Raw genomic sequence first — 26,624 nt, 5'->3', positions numbered from 1 at the left:
ATGGATATTTAAAATTTCAATTTAATAAACAGCTACAACTTCACATGTTTTATCAGCACTGCTTATGAGAAGCAAAATAAATAAGATGGAGCACGTTCTTTTTGTTTTCTTTGCTCCTCCTCTTGTGTGCGGTGGAGGAAGAGAGACCCAGGAAGGGAGGTGACACAGGAAAAACAAAGTAGTTGGAAGAACAATGTATGAATTGTGGAGATGGTGGTTGCTTAAAGGAGATTTTTTTTTTTAAGTTGATCTATTATTGAGAGACACAGAGAGACAGAGCATGAGCGGGGGAGAGGCAGAGAGAGGAGGAGACACAGAATCTGAAGCAGGCTCCAGGCTCCGAGCTGTCAGCACAGAGCCTCACGCAGGGCTCGAACTCACAAACCACGAGATCATGACCTGAGCCGAAGCCGGACTCTCAACCGACTGAGCCACCCAGGCGTCCCTTAAATTAGATTTTTTAATAAAGCCTCAAATCATACTACATAATACACATGACCAACACTGGCCCAGGAGCTAATCATCAGGCAGGGGTACTTTCTTGAACTTCTTCAGCCCGGTCCATTAGAAGACAGACTGAACTTCAAGCCCTAAGACCTTGGTTTAAAAACTGACCTTCCACTGGAATTCCTGTAATCTCCAATCTCATTTTTATTCTTAATTAAAAATTTTTTAATGTTCAGTTTTATTTTTGAGAGACTGAGAGAGACAGAGCATGAGTGGGGGAGGGTCAGAGAGAGAGAGAGGGAGACATAGAATCCAAAGCAGGCTCCAGGCTCTGAGCTGTCAGCACAGAGCCTGACGCAGGGCCCAACTCACAAGCCATGAGATCATGATCTGAGCTGAAGTCGGACGCTTAACCGACTGAGCCACCCAGGCGCTCCTCATTTTCATTTTTAAAATAAAGATGGAATACTGTTCTGCTCATATTACAGTATGAGACTGAAAGCTGATGTGAAATCACTTGGGAAAGGGTAAAGCACAAAATAAACATCAGTAGCCATTATTATTCCTATGACTCATAAACAAGTCTTTCTCATTTGTGGGGAAAAAAAAGAGAAGAGCTATGATTGAAAAGATCAAGGAGATCCTTGAAATACATGCTAAATTCAGAACATTTTCCTCATAATTTTTAATCTGATTTGGTAGTCTGCAATACACGACAATAGAGAATATAACACATCTAGTAAATATAAGAAGGTAACTGAAAAAAACAAACGTCTGTATCATTTCAGTGCTTTAATGTTTAAATGTCTCTAAGATGACTATTCCATCTTGGGGATGAGGAAAGGACCAAGGGAGAAAAGAAGGAAAGACCATTCTTAACAGATTTTTTTTTTTTTTTTATAAAAAGAAAATGTCTGGTCCAACAACAAAAGTGATTTACTTTCCTTATGGGAATTAGGAAAAATGGAAATGTGGGCACATGTATGTCAATTTACAACCCCATCACCTTGGCATGACTACTGCATATTATTCTTCTAGCCTTTTTAACATGCAACATAGAAATATACTTTAAAAATATCTAGATCGTTCTCTACATGGTGTTTTCAAACTTGCTTTTTTCAGGAATACTATTGTAAGCCTATCATGTCTTTAAATGCACAGACAATTTCAATCATCAGAGAGGCCTGTGGGTGTCTATCCGAAAGCCCAATTTGGCATGCCCTGTGTGTCTCATTTTATTGGACCATCCTGCACTAACCCCTCTACCAGAATGATGTAAAGAACACAAGACTCTCTGTTTGAAAACATGCACAGCTTTTCTAGGCTTGAAAATTAAACCATAAAAAGTTTACTGGAAAAAAAAAAACCTTTAAAAAGCTCCTTAAAAACTCACACCATAATTGCTCCCCACCAAGCGTGGGCACTTGCTAGCTGCAAGTTGTGGCACTGTGACAAATGTAGCAAAACTGAAAGCGGGCTATACTAAGAGAAAGAAAAAGTCTTCCACTGGCCATCTGTGAAAATAAGGCATGTGGCCATTAAATGCAGAGGCTGTAAATATACACAAACTCCATGAAGCAAATGGCAAAAAAGGACTAAACTTCAAGCTCAAACAAATCAAAATGTTTAATGCATAGTTACCACTGCTGGACGAAAACAGCTCTGATCTTTGCAGTCTGCAAACTCGGCATGTATTTCAATTAAATACCCCCAAAAAGAAAAGAAAGAAAAAAGAAAGAAATGAAAAGACACAGAAGAAAACCATCTGGAACAAAAGGCTATAGACAGCCCATACTCAATTTCTAGAAACAAACAGCCCCTTTAACTTGCACCAGCCTGTCGAGAATGTCGATTGGAATTATTGAAAGGCTGACATATAGAGTGATGGATGGGTGATGACATAATACCTATTCGCCTTTTTGTCATGGTCTTTGAAAACTGGCTGCTCTGTGCTGATAATATTCACTAAGGGGTTTTCCTCTCCCCTCCTGTCCCATAAGAAGTGTTCCCTAGCTAAGACACTCAGAATTAAGAAGGTTTTATGAATGAAAAACAAAAGAAAAGAAAACCTAAGGATCAAATGCCAACTTGCACATAAAAAGCTGGTCTAGATTTCCTAATAATCAGTTGCCTAGAAAGCAGTTCCCTATCCATTTTATATACATTTTCAGAGTAGAGAGCCTCTAATTATAAAAAAAAGCAAGCATTCAACATCAGATTTTATGTATCTTTTAAAGTCATGGAATAATTAATATGCAAATGTAGAGATTAAAAAATAATACTTTTATAAAGAAATACTATTAATAATTTGTGTTACTGTAGTTTTTCCTAGACAAATTCCTTAAAAGTTGGGGAGCTTTTTAAAAATCACACATGCGTGCTCACACACAACTTGGCGCCCCCCTCACCCCCCACCCCCAGGTAAAAAGCTCCTGCTTTGCCAGGGTGCGGTGATGATCTATCTCACTTCCTCGTGCAGGATTTACCTAACATGCCTTTCTCCTTCGTGATTTTTTTCCTCTAACCACTGAAATAGCTGGTTCTAATTTGACTTCTCTAATTCATTTTGACTAAAGGCAACATCTACAAAAGCCATCTATAAATCATTAATTAATTGTAGTATCTTCCACTGAACACAGACACATGAGTTCCTTCACAGTCACTTTTTCAAAGCGTAACCTGTAATTCACAATTCCTCACATGCCTTGTCCTTATCTAAGGGAAGGAGCATGTGTTAGATAATGCTGAACTAGATACACTGTGTCAGTTTCTGAAGAGTTAACACTGCTGGCCCCATCCATCAGATGGCCAGCGAAGCATCAGGAAAGAATGATGGATGTAAAATTATTACAGGCCTGCCATCCGATACACTTACTGCCATTTGTAACTAATGCTGGGACTGACACACTTTTTTTCATTATTAAACATCCACATTAAGTCAACATTGGCCACTGTCATTTCATGTTTGGCACTCCGTTAAAGGGAAAGAAAGAAGTTGACAATAGCAGAAAAAGAGGAGGTTGTAATGGAAGTTTCCAAGTGCCAGGGTTATAAAAATTAACCTCTGTTTACAAATTAGTCCATATGATATTTGGAAAGGCTTCTCATGAGTATGACTGACAAGTGAAAGAGAAACTGCCATTGTTATTGAATAAAGTATTGTTTAAAATATACCTTTTATTTGCTAAATTTTCACCTTATTCTATGGAAATTTGCAATGAATGTTCAACAGAACCTCAGAAGGAAAAGTAAGGCATTTTGCCAGGTATTATTATTTGGAGTAATAGATGAATTCATAGCATGGGTAGGCATTTAGATTTCAAGTACACTGTAGGCAATTAATGTTTGCTTGGTGGATAAATTCTCTACCTTAAAAAACAGATGCACACATCTGTAGGTTTATTTTTGTGAGTGGCATCAATTTTATATATGAAAGTAGAACCACAGTTGGCCTTAACATGTAGAAAGCATGTGTGAGAACACATATTCATTGGTTTAACCTGTCACCTAAGCAACGTTTTCATGTATGTGTGCGCACATGCTTATGTGCGACTTAATTCTTTACGGACCACAGACAAGGTATGAGGCCCTGGGGACATGTAATGGCACAAGAGCAAAAGTAGTTAGATGACCACAAATATAATATAATGAAAACAAACAGGTTTTAGAAAGAAAATGTTTGAGAGCTTTGATATTTTTATAATGCAGCTGTGGCTTTCAATGGCCTTTTCTTACTCAATAGCCATTCTGGTCCTTTTCTTCTCTGTCAACATACTCTTTGATCTTAAGATATCCCTTGCTCTCTAGGAGGATAAGGTCTCTAATTCTGTTCCAAAATTTCATTCCTGGTAAACTTAAGGCAAGTTCTCTTCCTTTGACCAGTAATTGTCTTAAAGGAATGCGTAGGACCCATTTCTACCCAAATGAGATGTTTGTGGAAGTCAGCTTCAGGGGTGCAGTGAAACATCTCTATGTGAATAACGTAAGAAACACTCCAATGTGAATGAAGGAGGGAGGAAAAACATCTCTATGCGAAAGAGGCCTGAAAAGAGCAAAGAGAAAACTCCTTCTCCTTCCTGAGCTGGCATGGTTGTAGGTAGAGCACCAGTTTATGACACTAAGGGAAAAACTAAGCGAATCACAGAGATTTCAACCCTGACATTGCTGAGCTGATAAACTAACACCATGAACTGCCCACTCCAGAACTTCATTATGTGTTAAAAATGAATCATTATTTGTTGAAGCTATTGTGTTTAGACTTCCTGATGCATGTAATGAAACACATGTCTACCAAATACCACAGCATAGGCATCATTCTCCTAGGTTAACTACATTGGGGGTGAGGGAAATAAGCAAGGAGATTTCTGGAAATTTCTGCACTATTTCAAGTGCATTGGGTTTCTTTTCTTTTTTTTTTAATTTTTTTTTCAACGTTTTTTTTAATTTATTTTTGGGACAGAGAGAGACAGAGCATGAACGGGGGAGGGGCAGAGAGAGAGGGAGACACAGAATCGGAAACAGGCTCCAGGCTCCGAGCCATCAGCCCAGAGCCCGACGCGGGGCTCGAACTCACGGACCGCGAGATGGTGACCTGGCTGAAGTCGGACACTTAACCGACTGCGCCACCCAGGCGCCCCAAGTGCATTGGGTTTCTATTATACTAGTACTGCCTAGTGGTATCAGGACAAAAACTGAGGACTTTATGATTCCCTCTTACCTATGGCTACCTTCAAACACAAGGTCAGAACCTGAGTATGCAGTTGATCATATGGTCAAGACTGTGCCAGGCGGGTGTTAATGAAGCAAAGCAGGTGGTTTTGACAAGCTAAATGTATGAGAGTCTTTCTGATTCTTTCTACCTGAGAAGATTTTTTATTCATCCATAACACTAATCTGTGAAGAGCTATATGATAAAAGATAACATTATCCGAATATGCAATCAGGCTATAATTAACCTGAAATGACAATTATAAATAACACTGTGTCCCAGAGTTTCCAAGAAACCTGACATACACAGTTTTTGGGTATGTTGACACACTTCCAAGAAAAGTAAAAAATGAAAAATCTTTTAGAAGTCTTCAATTAAAATGTGTTTTAGTAAAAATGACTTTCATTATGTGTTTTGGTGCATATTACTAGAAAACATTTGTCCCTATCTTCACACCTCTAATTGTTTTTACTACCAATTACAGCTTTTCAGAATTACGACTCTCTACTTGGGACAACCATGTTGGTCATTTGAAATGTGGAGAAAAGTTTCTGTGTATAAGGTTTGTGTACTCAAGAAAACAGATCTGCACTGCAGATTCCAACTATCTGGGTCTCAGGTTGTGCTAATCACCTTTTGGACAGATGAGAGCGCCAGGCTGGATTTCTTCTCTTTTCCCCTTTCCTTTCTCCCAGATCCTTTCTTTTTTTCTTTTATCTCCCCGTCTCCTTACATCTCCCATACTTTCCGGGTTTTGGAAATTGGGAATATTGCTTTAGTGAGAGAAATGTCCTTTTGGGATTCAAATGGTATGATACAGTGCAGAAATTTACCATCTATTCTGTTTATGTCTTTCAAACGGAAGCAAAATTCCAAACCAACTACTCATCTACCTATGCTTTGGCCATGGATAAAGCCAGGCAAATATAAAAATCTATTAAAAAGGTAGGTATTAGGAAATTAACAACAGGATGGCAAAGTGATGTCACTTTATGTGGAAGAATAAGCAGCCACCTTTGTCAACTCAGGTACAGAATTGATCTGATATACCAAAGAAAATGGGTGGGGCCTTTATTCACTTCCTATAAGTAGGCTCACAAACATAAAGGTGCCATGACTGACAGTCAAAATAATAATTTGATTTAAACCATATACGTCATAAAGGCAGAGAACATACTTTCTTGTTCAAGTACATAATACCACCCCCCCATACACAGCAGGTATTAATTAAAGAACATAAATTTGACATTATCGCATTCCCAGGAGTTGCACATAGATCAATCATTAATATTGTAGAAATGACAAGCAAGCTAGTTCAATAGGAAAGGGCAAGCACAGTTAATACCTGCTTCTCGGGAGAGCTTCAAAAATCACACTTTCACTGTCAGGTACCAAGGAGTCATTCAGAATCGTCTGCTGAAAATATTTACTTACACCTTACAAAAGTTTGCCATGCTATTAGAATAATGGAACTGTTTCACTTTCCTGTTTTAAGATTTTCACTTAAAAAAAACATAAAAATACAAGACTGTTGCTGATGACATAACTCAGTCGCACTGAAAGGGCACGGTGAAGAGATCTGGGAAGGACAACATTCTTGGGACTGGAGATATCTTAATTGGCCAACAGATTTTGGCAGGTATTACTTCAAAAACAGATTTCTAAAAAGTTCTAATTCTACAAAAGAGAAAGGAACACTGAAGGCAGTAGCTTTCAACAAGAGGCAACTCTCACTCCTGCAGCGCAAATAGAGAAGGTGCTAATCAGAGAGATAAAGTATGCTTGGAACAAGTGGAACAAGAAGTGGAAATAAAGTTCCCTAACAATGGACAACTATGGAGTAAAGTGAATGCAGATGGCTCCACTCCTGTTACTTAATCAAAAGGCTGAGCAGAGTCACTGGAGCCGGCATAAAGTCATGTGTTAGAACAACAGCTGATCTGTATTAGGGAAGATTAACTCTCAGTGCCATGGTGGAGGGCCCAGGATTATTTTATGTACTTCCATTGCCTTACAAGCCGTCAGCACAATTATTGCCCTCCGATCTGAATGACTGATCTGTAACCACAGCTAAACAGCATGCTGCTTAGGGGCCTAGGAGCTTCATGAAGATGAATTTCCATACCATCAAAGTGCTTTTAATGGGCTCCCTGATCCAACCACAAGGCCTGTTTTGCAAGTATATAGAACTCAGGATGAAGGCTTCCTGTCCAAAAGGATTTGGTCGGTTGTCACTTGACAATTCCCAGCCAGCACAGGGGGAGGAGAGGGGGGAGATAGGTAGAGTTGTCTCTGCTTTGGAGGATTAAAAAAAAAAAAAAAGGGTACAGATGCTTGCTGAATGCAACCAACTGCTGTATCCACAGCTGAATTCAATGCGCTTAACAAATAACGGCAATTTAGCTATGCTTGCGAGGAATAGCTTGAGTCACTTCGCATTAGCATCTGGCTGAGTGTTAAACTCATTTCTACATGGGGAGCAGAGAAAAGGAATTTCTGTTCAAGCATCCTTTCAAGAATGTTTAAATATTTGAATATAAATTCCTTCATGCTTGCTATCATTCCTTCTTAGAGCTGTCACGTTGCTTTTCCCCCTTCCCTTCTGGTGCTTAGCTAGAAAAATTTTGTGCCCCTCTTGCTGCACCAATGTCGCTCTTGTTATGTTGTGTGACTGCAAGGGATGTGTACCTAACCATGCTTTGCTCTCCCCTCCAGGAACGGAGCAGAATTAAAATCATTTCCCCATCCTTTTGACCCATGTTTGGACCAGAGGAAAAGTACAGTTGTGACAGGATCACACATATATTTCACTTTCGCTATGCAGATTGTAAGCTTAGAGATTGCACATCAAATTCCATATAAAACCTGGGAAACCAGAAAGCTATCAAATTAACAGTCTGCTCATTCTGGACAATACTGTTTGACTCACAAGCTTCCCATGACGGTTAACTTTCAAGTTGCTGCTAAGTAGCTGATCATTTTTTTTCCCTCTTATTTACCGTGTCTCTTTAGCTATAGAATTGTCAAAAGGAGACTCGGTAATATTTTAAAATTTCAATTCAAAATAAATCACATATTACCAACATAAGTACATCTCTCTGAGCATTCTATAATAACATAATATTTTTCTGAATAAAATACCATGCAGCTTAGACACAAGAATTTGAAATTAATGTATCTCAGATGAGTTCAGAAGTTTCACTGGGCTTAGGCATAACAACAATGTCCAAGTTTTAAAAAGCACATTTTGTTTTATAATAAAGTCAGAATTTCTAACTGTGCGGTCATCTAAAACTTGACCGTGCTTTGCAGTGGAAACATATTATGACAAGCTCAGGATCCTAGTTACTTAGACTGTGAGCGTGGGTATCATCCAAGCTTATGCTGATTAAAGAAGATTCAGGATTTTCAAATCCAGCTCATCCCCAAATACAAGTTAAGCATCTCTGTAGAGCAAAACTTTCACTCAGACTCAAATATTTCAAACGCCATTCCATTTTAATGCAAACAGATGGCAGACAGGGGGATATTAATTGTCAATAAAGTTTGGACATGGATAGAAGAGAATTATAACTCTTCTCATTTGCAGATGGTTTTGATTAGGATGGGCATGGAGATTTTTCTGTATTGACAGAGCGGGGGGTGGAAAGGAGGGAGAGGCATCATTCTGAGGATGGTGAGGTGAGAAAACAAAGGAGAAAAGCTTTCAGGCAACGGAAGTAGTTTTGGCAAATCAGATCTTTTATGAACTAACCTTTTCTGTCCGGCAGTTATTGAGACCTAGACTGTTCACAACAGCCACCTTCCCATCAAGCACCTGTTGCTCCCGCCGAAGCTGCTCCTTCATCTGCCGAGCTTCTTGGATTGCCTTGGTGACAGCATCATGGTCATTTAAATAACCTGAAGGTGTGACAGAACAAAGGCTATGTTTTGTATAAAGGCATGGAGAGCTTAACCTTTAACCATAAAAACCACGTCCTTTTTGCGTAATGGCTAGTGTCTGGCACATAATAATTTTTCAGTGTCATCTGTCTACGACGAATGAACGAATGAGTAATTGATAATGACTGATTCACACAGTCATACGTGAACATGCTGCCAAGTACCTGTAATGCATACACAGTATTTAAGTGAAATATAGTTTTTTCTACATGCTTGGAAAGTTCACAATATAATTTTTAAGTAAACTTTCAGTTATCTGAATGTTTTGTAGTGCCCAAATAAAACCTATCTTTGATACTTGTTTTCATGTAAGGATCATACTGCAGGATATGGGTATTGATGATTATCACTCTAATTACCGACATTCTCACAGTGTTAGAAAGGTCAGTTTAGAGTTTGTACATAGCACTATTAGCTGTGTTATGTACAGAAGGAATAAATCATTATTAACTAAGTGAAAGGAGATCATCCCCTCACCGCCCCCCCCACCATTGATGGTGAAATAAACCACAGGTGGCAGTGATTTGCTATGGATACAAACTTGTAAGAGGCTAAATTTCAAGCATGGAATGTAACCAAATACCTGTGAATTGTACGATCAGAAATTGTGGCTACTGAAAACTACACTCACATTTAATTCACACTTTTCATAAGATGGTCAAATGACCAACTTGTCTATAGCTCCATAATGCAAAGTTAGTTAAAAGAAAAAAAAAAACAAAAACAAAGAAAAGAAAAATTGCCAAAATAATTTCTTTTAAAGAAGAGGTTTGAGGAGCAAAACTAATTTTTACCTTAATGTTCACACTGGTCACTTATTTATTTGATGCACATTATTATGATAATCTGCATGACTTTAGGGTAGAAAACCGATGGGAAAACACTGTTTTGTAAATATTGAAAGGGAAGCTAATATATCATCTTTCACTCTCCCTATCTTTTAACTAGGGCATAAAATGGCATAAACTGAATCTATAATATGAAATTGCCCAGAAAAGGGACTTGTTTGTGACATGAGGCTAAATCTAACCAGATCCATTGGTGAATTGTGACAGATGGAGGGACTGTGAGACAGAAGGCAGGCACTAATCACACATAAAATGACCGGCTTGCCTCAACATGTTCCATGGATTCCAGCAAACTTTACACCCTAATCCATTTTTAGAACAAAAAACATCTGGGCCATAAATCCTCTAATCTGCCAAAACACGCTATTAAATCCCATGATTTGTTGAAAAACACTAAGATTAAAGAAAGGAAATATAAAATGGCTAACTGCCGTGTTAGGAAAGTGTTATTAATACTCTTTCTTTGTCTCAATTATGAATGTTCTGGTACTAAAGAGCCTTGTCTAATCATGTCAGATTACACATCCTCATCGTATTGCTAGACTCTTCTATCTGATCTGCTGATTGCCAAAAAACATAGAATACTTTCTTGCTGCTTAAACATTCTATTGAAGAAGCTGATGTCAGATTAGTGCAGTGCTTCAGTGCAGGAAGGTTTCTAAATGATCCATGCTTTCCCCCCACCCCCATGCTATGCACAGACTAGACCTCATCCTCTGATCTCCTTGAGGCAAAAAGATAAGTTAGTTCCAGTGTAGGCGACAGAAAGGGGAGCCTTGAAAGCTACTATATGTTTTGCTTTTCAGAGCTAAATTCATTGGAACTTATTCAAAGAACAAAACCTCATTGCTCATTATAAATGCTCAAAATACAAAACCTCATTGCTCAATATAAATTACAAATAAACACATTATAAATTGTAAACAACAATTTAGACCCAGGTCAAGCCTTTAGGGTTAGTGTTTACTTTAAATTATGGTTGTTTTTAACCTTATATTATCCTCAACATCCTGTCTTGGTTCTCTTGAACAACTTTCTTAATATATTATTCTTGAACTTATTCTGTTCATGAACACTACTACTCTAGAAAGAAATACGGCTCTTAGATGACAGTGGTGGTCTCAGTATATGTTCATTTGGTGAAAGATCTGAAGACGATCAGCCTGATTTTCCTATCCTCTAACCCCTGTTTATGTACAACCTGGCATCATGCAGTCTATTTAGCTTCTCCAGAGCACAAGTACATTTTGAAATTGTTTGGCACATGGCGTTGAATAAAAGTATGAATTCTTTATGTTTTTTGGGTGCTGCCAAGATAACATTGTGCAGAAAAAATGATTAATATAGATGCAAAAGGGATGCAAATTATATGGAGGTGAATAACTGACACACATATGTTCTGTAATGTCTATTTCCAGTTTGAGGTGTGTATTCCTATGCAGGTGGAAATGGGCATCCACTTTAAAAGAAACATTCCTGCTTTTAGAGACTTTGGAGTATTACCTAAAATGCTATATGAAATCTAACATTTGTATCTGCTGTGTTAAATCTTAAAGGCATTTTATACATCACAGAGTTGAATCATAGCAGGGTCGCTTGCTGCTTCTTTACATTCTGTTCTCATCACAGTCACCAAATTATCAATCTTGCCGATTCCCTCTCTCTTGGCAAATGGCCTCCCCTCTGATTTTGGAAACACCAGTATAAGGCTGAGCTCTCACCTTCCTGCCCCACCCATACCGTGACTCCTACCCATGCTCGCTGCAAATCTGTCTTCCTTTCTGCCCACTGCCTCCTCCTGCTTCAGTGAAAATGTTGCCTCTACCTTCATTCAAGGCAAACCCCCGAAGCTCGTGTTCTAGATTTCTATACTTCACCATTGGTCATTCTCTTTCACACTTCTGTCACCTGTATCTGAACTTCTCCACCGTCTCTAACCACTTCAACTTGTAAGTACTTCATTTTCTCCACCTGAGACAAAGCAAATAAAGTCTCTCTCAACTTTGTGCTGCCTTCTATTTCCAACTCTCTCTCTCTCTTTACCTTCTAAGAGTCTTACCATACTCCCCATTCCTTCCTCACTCTTCCATTTCTGCTACAATCTTGTTTCAGCTTCCTTGCTTTTTTAAACAGCCAAATCCAAGGGACATTAGCCATGCCTTGCAGAATGACAGCACTGACAATCCCCTCATTCTAGAAAGTCCTTTCTTCCTTGTTTCTTATCACAGCGCAGGATCCCCTTTCCTCTCTGACTTCTCCATCTTCATATCCTTGCCTGGGATCTGTTCTTCATCTCTCCTTTGATTTGGTCCAAGGTTACAATTTTCAGAAAAAGTTTGCATTTTGGAGTTGAATAAGCCTGAATGGAAACCCTAACTTTGCCACTTACAAGCTATATAAATTGTACATGCTGTTTTACCCTTTTAAGTCTCAATTATGTTATTGGTTAAATGGAGATAACACCTAGAGACTAGATAATATAAATTTGTGAAGAGTAAATGAGTTAATACAGTCTTGCATAATGGTCCATGAGAGTTACTCACTGTCAGTTTATTTACAAAATGGCATAGTGAAATGGGCAGGATTTGGGCATTGGATTCAGAAGGATCTGGGTTTGGAAAGTGTGACATTTGCCAAATAGAACAATAGATGTCATTGGATTTCCATTTCCAATAACTGTAAGATGAAGGTAAGATTGATGGGAGAATTAAATGAAATTACACATTTTGTGAAGGAGTAGATAACATTTGGTACCTGAGGAGGCAGTAAAAAATGTTAATTCCTGTCTTTTTCTTTTCTCTTGCATTTTCTCTATATGCTCACCCTCAGCAGTCTTATTGTATGACATTGACAATAATGATAAAATCTGTGCAGGGATATCATTTCTTGTTGGTCCAGAGTTTCAAGGAAAAGGGGTCATGCCATCAGAGTCCAAAATGCCCCAAATGATCACTTGATACATTTTATTTTGCCTTAATTATATATTTAGGCACCAACTTCATCGTAAGATAGGATCAGAAGGAGGGTATGTACTTAGGAGAGGTTTGGTGAGCCTCAATCTTAGGAGGGAAGTGGGAAAGTAAAGGTCAACATGACTTCCAGTTAATACTCAAATGAGATTTGGGAAATGTAGGTTAGGGATCATTAATGTAAAACGTTTGTGAGATCCTGTAACCTTATTAAATTCACCAGTTTGGTTTTTTATGCCTTGGTGTTTCTTCTTAATCACTACCAACAAAATTCTCAAAATTAAAAAGGCCCCTTTTATATATTTTCAGAGGCAGAAAAAAAATGGGGAGGCCTGGAAATAACCTGTGTTATTTCATGTAATTCTTCCATCAACCTTACATATGTTCCATTACAAAAATGGTAAATGGTATAATATGACATCTATTTAAAGTTTATATTTTTAAAGTGGTTTATTGTTATTAAATTCCATGGTCAGCTTCACTTAGGAAACACATGAAAATCTTAGGATAAAATCAAAACAGAAAGAGTATGGGCTGCTCCACAAGGAAAGAAGCTGTTGAAAGGTAGAAGGAAAAACAGAAAACCACTTGTAACAGGTTGAATTGTGTTTCTCCAAAAAGGTATGTCTGTGTCCTAACCCTGGTGTTTGTAAACATGACCTCATTTGGAAATAGAGTCTTTGCAGATGTACTTATATTGAGGATCTTGAAATGAGATCACCCTGGATGTCAGGTGGGTCTTAAAGGAGAGAGATCTGATACTGAGACAACGGGGAGAAGGCCATGTGAATATGGAGGCAGAGTCTGGAATTATGCACCTATAAGCCAAGAACACCAAGGACTACCAGAAGCTACAAGGAACTACGAACACAAGGCTCTCCCTGAGAGCCTCCAGCAGGAACTAACCCTGCTGACACCACTTTGGACTTTTAGCCTCCACATAGTGAAAGAATAGATTTCCAGTTTAAGCGACCCGGTTTATGGTAACTTGTTGTGGCAGCCTTTGAAACCAAATACCACAATTGGTCTGAATGCACTCTAAAAGTCAAGGGTGATCCCAAGTACTATAAAATATCTGCTACCTACCTCAAATCCTTCCTGATTTTTATTTTTTTTTTTTAATTTTTTTTTCAACGTTTATTTATTTCTGGGACAGAGAGAGACAGAGCATGAACGGGGGAGGGGCAGAGAGAGAGGGAGACACAGAATCGGAAACAGGCTCCAGGCTCTGAGCCATCAGCCCAGAGCCTGACGCGGGGCTCGAACTCACAGACCGCGAGATCGTGACCTGGCTGAAGTCGGACGCTTAACCGACTGCGCCACCCAGGCGCCCCTCCTTCCTGATTTTTAAATACACATACCAAGCTTAAATACACATACACATATGTTTAAATACACATACCAAGCTTCTCTACTTGTCTGTCTCATGAGGATCTGAAAAGCAGCATAGAATTCATTGTCTTCCCACTGCCTCAGCCTGTTTTTTTCTACATTCTTTATCCCTTTCCAGTGGCCCATTCAGTCACCTGAGGGATCTCCTTTACCCCATATATATAACAGGCAACCAAGCTGTGACAGTCATGCCTCCTCCTCAGCTCTCAAATGTGTGTCTTCTCCATCATGATGGTCACGGCTTTCACTAAAGGCACCTCATCTCTCACCTGGGCTAATGCCTTAAACTCTTAACTGGTTTCCCTATCTTCGGGCTTACACTCCTTGAATCTATCTTCTTTATCTGCTTCCAGATAAAGCATTCCAAAATATCCTCCCAAAGGAATCTGGATCATGTCACTTTACGTGATTAAAAACCCATCTCTTGGTACCTTGGTGCTTAAAGGAGCATTTCATAAGATGATGAGATGTAATATTCTGTGAAAAAATAATTCCATGTTCAAATAAGTGTGGGAAATACTAAATTAAAGTGAAAAAAGGTTTCTTCATTGCACAAATTCCCAAGATCGTGATAATGTGCGCTGTGAATCTTCCAGAGATAACAAAAGTATGCAGCTTTTCCCAAATACACTGGAACAAGACACCCTGTAATGTTCCCCCCAAAATGTCATTCTGGGATAAATTCCAAAGACTTTACAATGGCCTAAAAGTCTCCTCATGATATCAATTTTGCTTATCTTTCCTGCGTCACTTCCTGCTGGTCTCTCTTGAGTTCTGTGTTTAAGCAGCACAGGACTATTTCCTCTTCCAAGCACTGGCCTCTGTCTCCCAAGAGTTTCTCTTTTGCTGAAATACTCTGTCTTTTTGGTGTGTTTGGGACTTTATTCAGATGTCGCCCCTTCTGTAATGACTTTCCTGATATACCCCAGGCATGCTCCTTGTCAACATTACAACTTCTCATCTATATGCTCTTTCAAAACCGTATATATGCTTTTACAGTCACATTGCCTTCCATTTGTCTAAGTTTGTCTTTCACACCAGTCTATGAACTACTTGAGGGCATTTTTAAATTTTCAGTCTTTTATTCCTTTGGCCTGTGGCAGGGTCTATTGAAGGAATAAATGCATATTTCTAAGTTGAAAGTATCTACCTTTGCAATTCCAGGGTGATTATTTATGTCATCACATCAATGGAAGCCTGTACCACATGACACATATTTATTAAATCCATGGATTTAACAGCTGCTATGAAGGCAATACAAAATCTTATTTACTACATATTTATTTTACATAGGGCTTTTCAGCTGTAAGTAAAAGCAAGGCACATGTGTTTCAAGTTATTTTTAACAAATACTAATTTTTTTCTCAATTGTTGAGGTCACTTATCATCATCAAACTTTTGGCACCCTGATATGTAGCCATTTCTTCATCTGTGAAAACTCACAAGAATTAATTAGATTATAAATGTGAAAGCAATTTGTAAATTGTAAAGTGTTATGCAAATGTTAATTGCCAGATGTTGAATAATACCCTCAACTTCCTAAAAATCCAATGGCTTTCAATTAAACTATTATAATATTTTTGTTTAATAACCTACCCTCATAGCAGTTTTTCTCATTAAAATTGTAAACTACTGAAATTTCAAGGTAATGTCCTCCTTCGAACTTGAAAACATTTCTCTTCATCTTATTGACTCAATGTGAGTCTACTACTTTTGCTCAGTGAAGTTTTACTTTTCAAGTGTTAATGCCTCTGAGGAATAAAGGGTAAGACTAAAACATCCTAATATCTTCCAAAGACTTAAAGAACAAGACTGTAGGCATCTAAAGCCTCTCAGACTTCCATCTGCTCATCATCCTGCCAATCATATCACATAGAGAAGATATTTGATTTCCATTTATTGGATGAGAGGATAGAGAAAGGACTGAGAAGAGCATCTAATGCGGAAAGGCTATCCATAGGCTGAAAAGAGAGCAAGCCAGCCAGAGACCATGATCCTATGGCCCTGACCTCCACTGGCTGTGAGTTTGGGCACATTACTTGGTCTTCATGTACAGTTGTTTCCTTGAAATTAAAATGGAAGAAATAAACACAGGGTCACAGAACTGTCTACACTGTGACAGGAACTCACTTAGAATTCCTGGGTAAGCACTTAGCCTCCATAAGCACTGGTTCTTTATCTGTAAAATAACAAGTTTTGACTAGATGATATGGATATCTGCTCTATCTATTTAAGGGTCTATAATTCTAAAATCAGCATAAGTGAGAAATAGATTAAAATGCCTTGAAAAATGTTAGAAGTATTATACATATGTACAACATAGGTGAAAAAGGCCAATAGAAGAAAGATAATATTTGGTCACAAGATTCTAAACTTATCCATCATTCCTCTGACCTATTCATACCTTTTAAGGATCCCCTTTCTTTTGGAGCAACCTATCCTTCGTGTACCATACCAAAGGTGTTCTTACAGAGTACACTATAAGATTGGTTTCCAACCTCAAAAACTCACTTTCTCTATTTGAAGCTAATAGATATATAGCAAAGAGCCCATGTCATTAACGGTAACTTAAGTTACTTTTAGTTCAGTTTTCCTTGGTTTATTAATGGCATCATACATTAATTCTTCTTTCAGGGGTGACCTTTACAACACTGTTAATGCTCACAGCTTTTATCCAATGACATTATTACTCATTACAGTTCAGCTTTCAACATCTGCATTTGCTGAAAAGAGAAAAGTAAATCGTAGTGGCCTCAAATCCTTGGAAAATATGAGAGATGTGTACGTGGTGAAAGGATTTTTAAGGGAAAAAAAGTAAGAGAAGTTTTAGTAGTGGAGAAAGTCAAATGATAAATGTCATTGAATACATTCTTGCCTTTTTTTGGTCACACTTAATCCCTGGAATGCTGAAGTAAAAAAAAAAATTCCTTACATGATAAAAATGCAAATCTATTAGTTATTTTGTTAGTTAAATATTCTACTTCTAGAAACATTACAAAAGTAGATCATAGACCAGCGTTGTGATATTTACAAGCATCGTGTCTATTATGGAAGTGAATCATTCCTGCCAAATAAAATATTTTTTCTCTTACATACTTAGGACATGAAAGCAAACCTTATCTTGGAGTCCATTTAAGATGTTGAGCAGAGTAACTGAGTTAAACCATAACAGAATGGTTCATAATGATAAAAAGCACATGTGAACCCCAAACCTTTTTTAAACTCTCAAAATTAAAGTTTTCATAGTTTCTCTTGTCACTGCTGCCCCACTGCCCCAGACTGGCTTCCTCTTGGCAAATAATCAGGAATTCTACTTTGTGGAAATTGAAGCATTTGAAATGTATTCCTTCAGCCTTCTTTCTGTCCATCCCACAACTTCTCTGTAACTTTCCCTTTTTTCCTTCGTTTCGTTCAGTCTCAGATAAAGGAAGGGCTTTGCTCCTTTCCAAGGTTAATCCTTTCTCATGATCTCTTCCATCATCATCCGTGTTCTCTTTCATATCTTTATCTCTCTCTGACTCTTCTTCCCCTTGACTTTATATATATATTGTCATATATATATATATGAACGACTGTCCCATTTTAAAACCTGTCTCTACTCATTCTTCTTAAAATATTCACTTCTCAATGCCAAGCTTACAAAAAGACTGGTCTATATATCAACTGCATTTTCTTTCCTCATTGTCTTTCAAATCATTGTAATTGAAATTCTCCTAAGGCATTCTCCCAAAGCTTCTCCATTAGAGTTTACCTCTCCATGAGCTCTAGCTAAATCACAGGGCTTTTCTTTTTCATGTGTTTTTTTTAACTTTTCTGCCAAATGGGTGACCATTAAATACCCCTCCTTTCTGAAACTTTCATTTTTCCTAGGCTAGCATTTTCCTATCTTTATTCTTATTCTAATACATTCACTTGCTCTTTATCAGTTTTCCCCCTAAAGAAGAATGATGGTTTTACAATGTGTCCAACAATACTTTGATATTGCTTCCTTCAGAGCTGGACCTTAATACCGTTTCCCTTGAGTTGGGCTGAATTTGTGATTCTCCTATAGTGAAAAGAATAAAATAGACTGGACGGTGTGTGACTTTCAAGACTAGGTTTATAAAAGGCACTATGGCTTTCTCTTTGCTCTCCATCACCCACACTGGGGAAAGTTGGTTTCCATGCGATGAGCAGCCCTTTGAAAAGACTCAACAAGGTAGAGAACGTACCTACCAGCTAACAACCATGTGAGTCAGACATCTTGACAAAGGAGCATCTATCCCTAGTAAAGCCCATATAGATGATTGCCGCCCTGCCTAACATCTTGACTGCAACCATGAGGCCTTAACCCAGAACCACTGAGCTAAGTTGCTTCCAAATTCTGACCCCTAGAACCTGTGAGATAATGCATGTTGGTTATGTTAAGCTGCTGAGTTTTGGGTTAATTTGGTATTCAGTAATAGATAACTAATACAGTAGGTGATACCTAGGATTCTTTAGCCCATTTCTCTTTTTACTATATACACTCTTTGTTGGTGAACAACTTCTTTTCAAATTAGTGCTTTCATTTTATTTTGTTATTTTAATCCCAGTATAGCTATAATACATTAGTTTCAATACAGTAATTTAATAATTCTGTGGTTGGTTTCAATATAATGATTTAGTAACTCTATACATTACGCTGTGCTCGTTGTCATAAGTGTACTCTTAATCCCCTTATACCATATATAATTCTACATCTAAAATGCTAGCACCACTTCACATATCAGAAATATTTATAGTTTCCTCCTGAATATGTATACCTAAATGGCTCCTTGTCTTTTAACACTTAGGAAATTTTTATATTTATGTCTTCCCCTTCATCAGCTTCCACTCTAGTCTTCTCTTTCATGGTTAAGGGAGGTATTATCATTCTTACTTTATGAATTAAAAATCCTAGACTCCTCTGTCTTCAACCTGAACCTCACCAGGTACTTTCTATTAAGGGTAAGTTATATCAATTCTTCTTTACTAATATCTCCTCAATCTATTCTCTCCTTTGTTTTATCATTGCTTATTTTTATTTCATGGAACTAACTAACTCTTGTCCCACACTAAAGCAATGGGTTCCCTGATTCCAGTCTCTTCCTGATGCCAATACTCTTCTTTCTTAAAGTTCTGATCAGATTGCTGTCTGGAGAAAAAGTCAAATTTCTTAGGATAGCATTCAGTCAGATTCCATCTGCTCTTTTCGGTTTTAGCCCTGATCACTTTCCACTACACACTCATTCCATACTCTCGCCAAATCAGTGCATTTCTCAAAAATATGCTATTTTACTCTGGGTTTTCTCTTAAAAGCTAAAATGTCTACGGATATCTCTCTTCCTCAAGACTCCACTTGAATTAGGCTATTCCCAACTTAGCCTTCCTTGATCCTTCCCAGATAGAATCCAATACTCCTCGTTGATTACAAAGTTGTATCTTTGTTCTCAAATAGCACTCTCTATGGTTATGACATGGATGACTTTTCCCTTAATTAAACCCTAAGCTCCTCTGGGGCGCCTGGGTGGCTCAATCAGTTGAACGTCTGACTTCGGCTCAGGTCATGATCTCATGGTCTGTGAGTTCAAGCTCCGTGTTGGGCTCTGTGCTGACAGCTCAGAGCCTGGAGCCTGCTTCGGATTCTGTGTCTCCCTCTTGCTCTCTGCCCCTCCCCCACTCATGCTCTGTGTTTCTCTCTCTCAAAAATAAATATTAAAATAAATAAGTAAAATAAAATTTAAAAACCTTGAGCTCCTCGAAGGCTTGTCTGTACTACTGTATGCAAATGATAAACGTCAATTAATGTGGATTGAAGTAAGTATATACAGTCTAATTTATGTGTTACTATAGTAAAAATTATTGGAATTTTTAAAGTCAGCTTATAGAAGCAGTTTTTAGTGTTTACTTATTACTCTACCAAAATGCCAATTATGGAGAAATGAAGCTCTCTACTTTTTATAATACTTTGGTATGTTCAAATAATACTCAAGCAGTATGGAAATGAACAAACGTCATATCCTGATGGGTGACTGCTGATCTAAGTGGAATGTATTTCATCATTATGTACAGTTTGTACACATCACAAAAAAAATGGAAACATATTTCAGTGATGGAAAAGGCAAGTCACCTAACAACAACATTCTGGAAACATTGCTTTCTGTGATTAAGTCACTTAGGCCTCTTTTTTTTTTTTTTAAAGCTTAAGAACATCTGTTACATCAACAAACATAACCAGTTCCATTAGCTTTTCAGGGGGACATTGTAACTTGGACTTCAGTTATAAATTTCATTTGCATGTTTAAAACAGACCTATGAGGTTCATCAAATGGAAACTCTCCTATGGAACTAAAACCATGCACAGGGTATGCGTGATTTGCCATTAAAAGATGATTTCATTCAATTGCCATAAACAGAAAATCAGCAAGAACAAAAGAAACGGAACTTACCTATTGTGCTAACTCTGGCTGAAGGACTAGCTAATGCTGCTGGGACAGAGGCTTTGAGGGGGCCTGCCCCACTGTTTATTCTCAGAGCTGGCATATGGGGAGAGGTGGGTGATGTGGGTGATTTGCCATCAGAGGTCTTGGGTTTAGCTGATAGGTTCAGTGGCTGTGCCACTTCATCCTGCAATGATCATTAGAACATGAGCTGTGATAAGGAAAGGCTGATCAAAAAATGCCTAGAAAAACAAAGGTATACAGCCTGTCATTTCCCATCCAATTACTCTACCAATTAGTGATCTTAACATTCAACCTGAACATCACAGTGTTTGGTTAGCTGTCAACAATGTCACTTCCAACTACATATTATGAAAAACCTTTCATATAAAGTACAAATTTATACAAATTTATACTTTCTTGAGAAAGTACACAGGTACTCAACTATCCAGAAAGTATATAACTGATGTCACCTGTAAGAAATACTCTTAAAAAGCTATTCCTTGTACTATTCATTTTTATTGAGAGACCATGCATAATTCATGTACAATTATGATGTAGATAAGCTTTTCTCAACCTCCGAAGAACAGGGGTTGAGTCCCAAGCACCCTTATAGCTTGGTGCTTCGGCAGAGATCCTGGAACATCCATGATGGAGGAGTTAAATGGTATGTAGTCTGATCAGAACTACTCTCCAAATTGAATACAAAAAAGAAAGAAACTTTCTAACTTTCTTAGAAAATAATCTTTTCTCCTAGTTTTCACAGAAACAGTTTGGATTTGATCTAAAAGTGAAATTAAACATAATTAACATTATACCAATATGTACTATTTATTCATATGCAACACTGTTCTAACCACTTTACGTTTTTAAATTAGATTTGTTGTCCAGATTTTCTTCGCAACGTATACCACAATTAATACATTGTGGTATGGGGACCTTTATGTGGTTAATTCAGCATATATGGTGATTTCCAGTTGTTCACTACTTGAATAGGTCAAGTTTACATAGTTTACATTCTATTTTATACCTTTCTATATTAGTCCTTGTGTAATTTCATACATAAAATTTATGTATACAATTATCATTAAAATTTCTACCACATCATTCACAAGAATCAGATGATATTACATCACTTTTCTGATCACAGACTGAAAAATTTATTCCTTTTTTGTGCTCTAAAATTAAAACATCATGTTATATGTTTATATTTTATTGATAACCATATCTACAATGTTACATTTTTCTTGTAGAATAAAAATTTAGCTTCTACTTAGCTACTGTTCTACCTTCATGAGTTAAGAAAGTAAATATCTATTTTTCTTAGAATCAAATGGTGCCATTTTATGGCATGAAAATAAATATTACTGTGTACAAAATCATATGTATATATGTATACACACATATATATATATATATATATATACACACCAAAAACCATTGAAACAAATCACTTTATAAAAATGGTAAAATGGTATATGATGTCTATTTAAAGTTTATATTTTTAAGTGGATTATTGTTATTAAATTCCATGGTTAGCTGCACTTAGGAAACTCAAGAAAAACTAGGAAAAATTACTCTAACATTTTTTAAAAAATTCTGTTTTCTCTTTCAGCAAAAAAGAAGAATTATCTGAAAATCTATTAGAATTCAAATGGCAATCTGTGATCACATTAGATGTGTAATAAGTTGACGACCATTACACTGAATTTATACGGATTCATAGAATCTTGGAAGGAAGTAAGGTAAACTAATTCCATGACTGGTTCACTATATAATTAAGAAAAATTTACTTTAGCATTTTTAAAACAGCAGGGGCAAAATTATGCCTAGATCTTTCAATCTGGAACATTCAGTTGAGCTGGTGAGCCATAATCCTTATATAGGTTGACAGAAACCCAGAAGTATTGCGTCCTTTTTCTCTATACCGACAGTATGGATGAATAGTTTGCAAATATGATACTTGGATCAGTACCATCAACACCACCTGGGACATTATTAGAAAAGCAAATTCTCTCTTTTGGAAACTTTGGAGGTGGGTTCTAGCAACGTGTATTTTAACAAGCATTCCCAGGGGCGCCTGGGTGCCTCAGTCAGTGAAGCGTCTGCCTTTGGCTCATGTCACAATCTCACAGTTCATGAGTTGAAGCCCAATTTGGGTTCTCTGCTATCTGCGCAGCGCCCACTTTGGATCCTCTGTGCCCCTCTCTCTGCCCTTCCCCCACTCATGCTGATCTCTCTCTCTCTCTCAAAAATCAAAATCAAAATCAAAATCAAAACTTAAAAAAAAAGTGAGCAATCCCAGATGATTGTGATGCACACTAACATGTGAAAGCCACCACCATATACAATACAAAGGGAGGTAATTTTTGAAAAAAATTATTAAGCTTCAAAACCCTTTTAAAAGCTTCCTCAATGTAACGATGTAACATTAACAAAATATATAGTAATCCCAATCTTTAAAATTTTATCAAAGCATAACATATACTACTACTAATAATAAATGAAAACATTCATATGCATAATAAACTAAATGCTACTGACATTCAGTAGACCAATCAGGATTAGAATCCAGATTCTCTTCTCATTAATTCAGCCTGAATGTCCTGTCAGATAGGTGCTTTAGTGACTGTTACCCATGCAGCCGTAAATATTCTAAACACTTTTTCCTCTATCAAATGTACCTACTTACTACTTTCTGTGTGAAGCTACCAGCTTTTGTTATGACAGCCTGAAAACTTCCCTGGGCAGTATTTACAACTCTTGCAAAAGTTTTTGAGGGGATGCTTGGAGAAATTAAGGTGGTTGTTTCACTTGACAGTGCAGAAAAAAAAAAAAAAAAAAAAAAGAGGAAGGAATATATTCCCAGAGTTGCAACAGAAGAGATTTATGAGCAAGAGGAAATAGAGCATGAGTATGTGTGTAGGAGGAATGAGGGTCTTGACGAAGATGATGCAGATGTAGGTGCTGATGATAGGAAGCATATGAAATGTCATAGGCTTAGCTGTAAGCACTAAGAACTATTATGTGCACGTTCTGAAAAATGACTACCCAAAGCATTTATTAGAGCAAGAGACCCACTGGAACTCTTAATATTCTCCTCCATTCAGGGCAGCACAGATGTCTGAAAGCCAAAAAGTGCAAAGCCCCAAGGACATAATAGAGGTTGACAGTTCCCAAGTTGATAGAAATGTCATTCAAAATTGCCCTTTCATTCTCTTTCATTGTGTGACCAGGCTAATGGTATATTAATAAGAACCCACATGCTTGATTCTTATACTGGTAACTATATAAATAATTTTGACCCATTATATGATATTATTTCACAATTTGGTTCTTCTAATAATTTACTACTGAGCTACTATACCAAATACCTGTTATTCATGACGAATACAAAAATTACAGTACTTTCCCATTTTCTATTAATTATTTTTCATTTGACAAGATGAAAATTTTAAAACCCTAACTATAAAATGAAAGTGGACCATTTATTTATGACCTGCATTCTCATAATTATGAATGTGCGCAATAAATGCCAAAGGTAAGGTTTTTTTTCTAAATGGTTTTCTACTTTGTTTTTTATTTGCAATATCTTATAGGAGAAATTTGCAAGCTTAGCATGATCAAACCCTACTCGTACAAATAAAGCATGCATTTTAAAATTGTAAATAAATATTTTCTTATATAAAAGAATATAAGCAATTTTCAAGGTCAATAAAGCAGTGGAAAAATACCATTTGTATGAAGTACACCATAAAGCAATAAGGAGAGCAATTTCTTTTTAATTACTTGTCCAATCATTCAATGATGCTGCCAATTGAAATTTTTTAAAATAGCATATTTCATAATTAGCTAATTTAAACACAAAATGATAGTTAAGAAGAATCTTATGTATCTGTTGAGTAGTTACAAAGTTGATATGCTAACCAAATATAAATATAAGGTGAACATTTAAGCTGAGGTAAATGCGTAAACTAAGGTAAGCAAGTTTTAACTAATAGGCTATTACTTACATGTATAGAATTCATTATAAATATTTCAAATCATTTATGTAATCTTCAATACTATGAAGGAATTAATTAGTAATCTCAGAGAGGAAGCTAAAACTCACAGAGATCTAAAGAAACCCATGTTTTTGGACTCAACATACAATATTCTATTTATGTAACAAATTTAATCTTAAATTTAAAAAGACATTGATGGAATACAAATTCTGGTATTCAGACTTAACCATATAATTCTTCACATAGTGAACCACACAAACGTCAATACACATGTAACAAAATGAAGTCATACACACATTTGCTATTTATGTACTAACTTCAACGTTAAGACAACATTTGACTTATTTTGGTGATTTTTTGTGCTTGTCTGATCTCCATAGTACACATCAAAACTGTCTTTTGGTAATTCTAAAGAGTTATCAAATTAGATTATTTTTTTGAGAAAATACCAAGGGTCCATGTACAGTATATCAGAAAATACAGTGATTCAGTAATGTGTAATGGAATAACAGTTCACACATATAAATACAAGCTTTTGGAACCTATTTATGATTATAACTTCTCCTAATAAAGTGTTGTCTAATCTTAGTTGTCTGGGATAGAATACAAAACAATTATAATCTAAACAAGCATACTGTTCAGGCATGTTCTGCTTACTTATAGCTACTACAACTTGTCTAAAAGCAAACATTTCACTTAATATCAACTTATGGTCCCAGTAGTAGAAATATTGTGGAGGTTCTGATGAATTCGTATCTTGGCAGTGAAAATAAATACCCCACAGAGATAAATAACAAATTTGGGTAAAGAAAAATATTTGACATAAATATCAAAAGTCTCAGGTGCACTGGAGAAATAGAGGTTTTATCATGAATGCAGAATCATTCCACACACTTAACAAAAACAGTGAAATAACTATATAAAGTTAAAATATAATTTACTCAGATGATTTTCAAATAATATGTTTATTTTAGGAAAAACATGCTACTCTAACATAATTGTATAATACTCTTAATTTTTAATGTGCAAAGACCAAATTGCTCATAAAAATCAAAGGGGGGTATGTGTGATATTTCTTGGACACTCCTGGCTGCCCAAGAGAAAAGGAAAGAAAACAAATGGTTGACTGATAGAGACCACAGTCATGCAGGACAGGAATCTCCTTCACTTTATGGATAACTTAGTAAACTGCAAGAAAAAGGCAATCTTATCCATAGCCTAATCTCCAGAAACCTATAGACTGTTTCTTGGAGCCCTAATATCATCCTCATCAAGATGTAAGGGAGTTTAAGTGCTTGTCACAGTGATGTGGGAAATAAAGGCAAATGAAAAACTAAATTCCCTTACTGCCTACAGCCCATTGACAAGTCCTTGACACAGGCAGAGTGATCTTCCTCTAGGAGCTCAGCTGCCTTGATGATGACACTTTGCTAGGGACAAAAGGGGATATTGGCTTACCATTATCCTGACCCCCACCCCTTCCCCCCCTTCCCCCCCCCCCCCCACCGCCAGGATCCTGTGAGTCTTCTGAAACACATAAACATTCCTTTGCAAACCTCCTTTATCTTTTTTTTTTTAATTTTAAGGTTTATTTATTTTTGAGAGCAAGGGAGACAGCATGAGGAAGGGAGGGGCAGAGAGAGAGGGAGACACGGAATCTGCAGCAGGCTCTGAGCTGTCAACACAGAGCCCTATGAGTGGGGCTCGAACTCATGAACCATGAGATCATGATCTGAGTTGAAGTCGGACACTTAACCAACCGAGTCACCCAGGTGCCCCGCAAACCAACTTTAACTCCCAAGTATATGTTGGCAGTTATACTCCAAGCATATGGCCCCTGATATATATCTGAAGGGTCTCATGACTGAGGCATT

General features: G+C 37.1%; 1 protein-coding gene across 16 annotated transcripts in view; it reads right to left on the bottom strand.

The window, feature by feature from the left end:
• The window catches only part of SOX5 (SRY-box transcription factor 5), a 1,021,040-nt gene that overhangs the window by 19,872 nt on the left and 974,544 nt on the right, over positions 1-26,624 (bottom strand). For all 16 annotated transcript variants that reach the window (XM_040488995.1, XM_040488992.1, XM_040488993.1 and 13 more), the window contains 2 exons: positions 20,756-20,933; positions 8,910-9,055 (listed from right to left, as the gene is read on the bottom strand). In XM_040488995.1, the coding sequence (XP_040344929.1) occupies positions 8,910-9,055; positions 20,756-20,933 (324 nt within the window). The remainder of the gene's footprint in view (positions 1-8,909; positions 9,056-20,755; positions 20,934-26,624) is intronic.

The sequence above is a fragment of the Herpailurus yagouaroundi genome, unplaced genomic scaffold (genome assembly GCF_014898765.1).
Source record: "Herpailurus yagouaroundi ecotype Mexico unplaced genomic scaffold, PumYag 166, whole genome shotgun sequence".
NCBI classification, from domain to species: Eukaryota; Metazoa; Chordata; class Mammalia; order Carnivora; family Felidae; genus Herpailurus; species Herpailurus yagouaroundi.
This window is presented reverse-complemented; position numbering and strand designations above follow the sequence as displayed.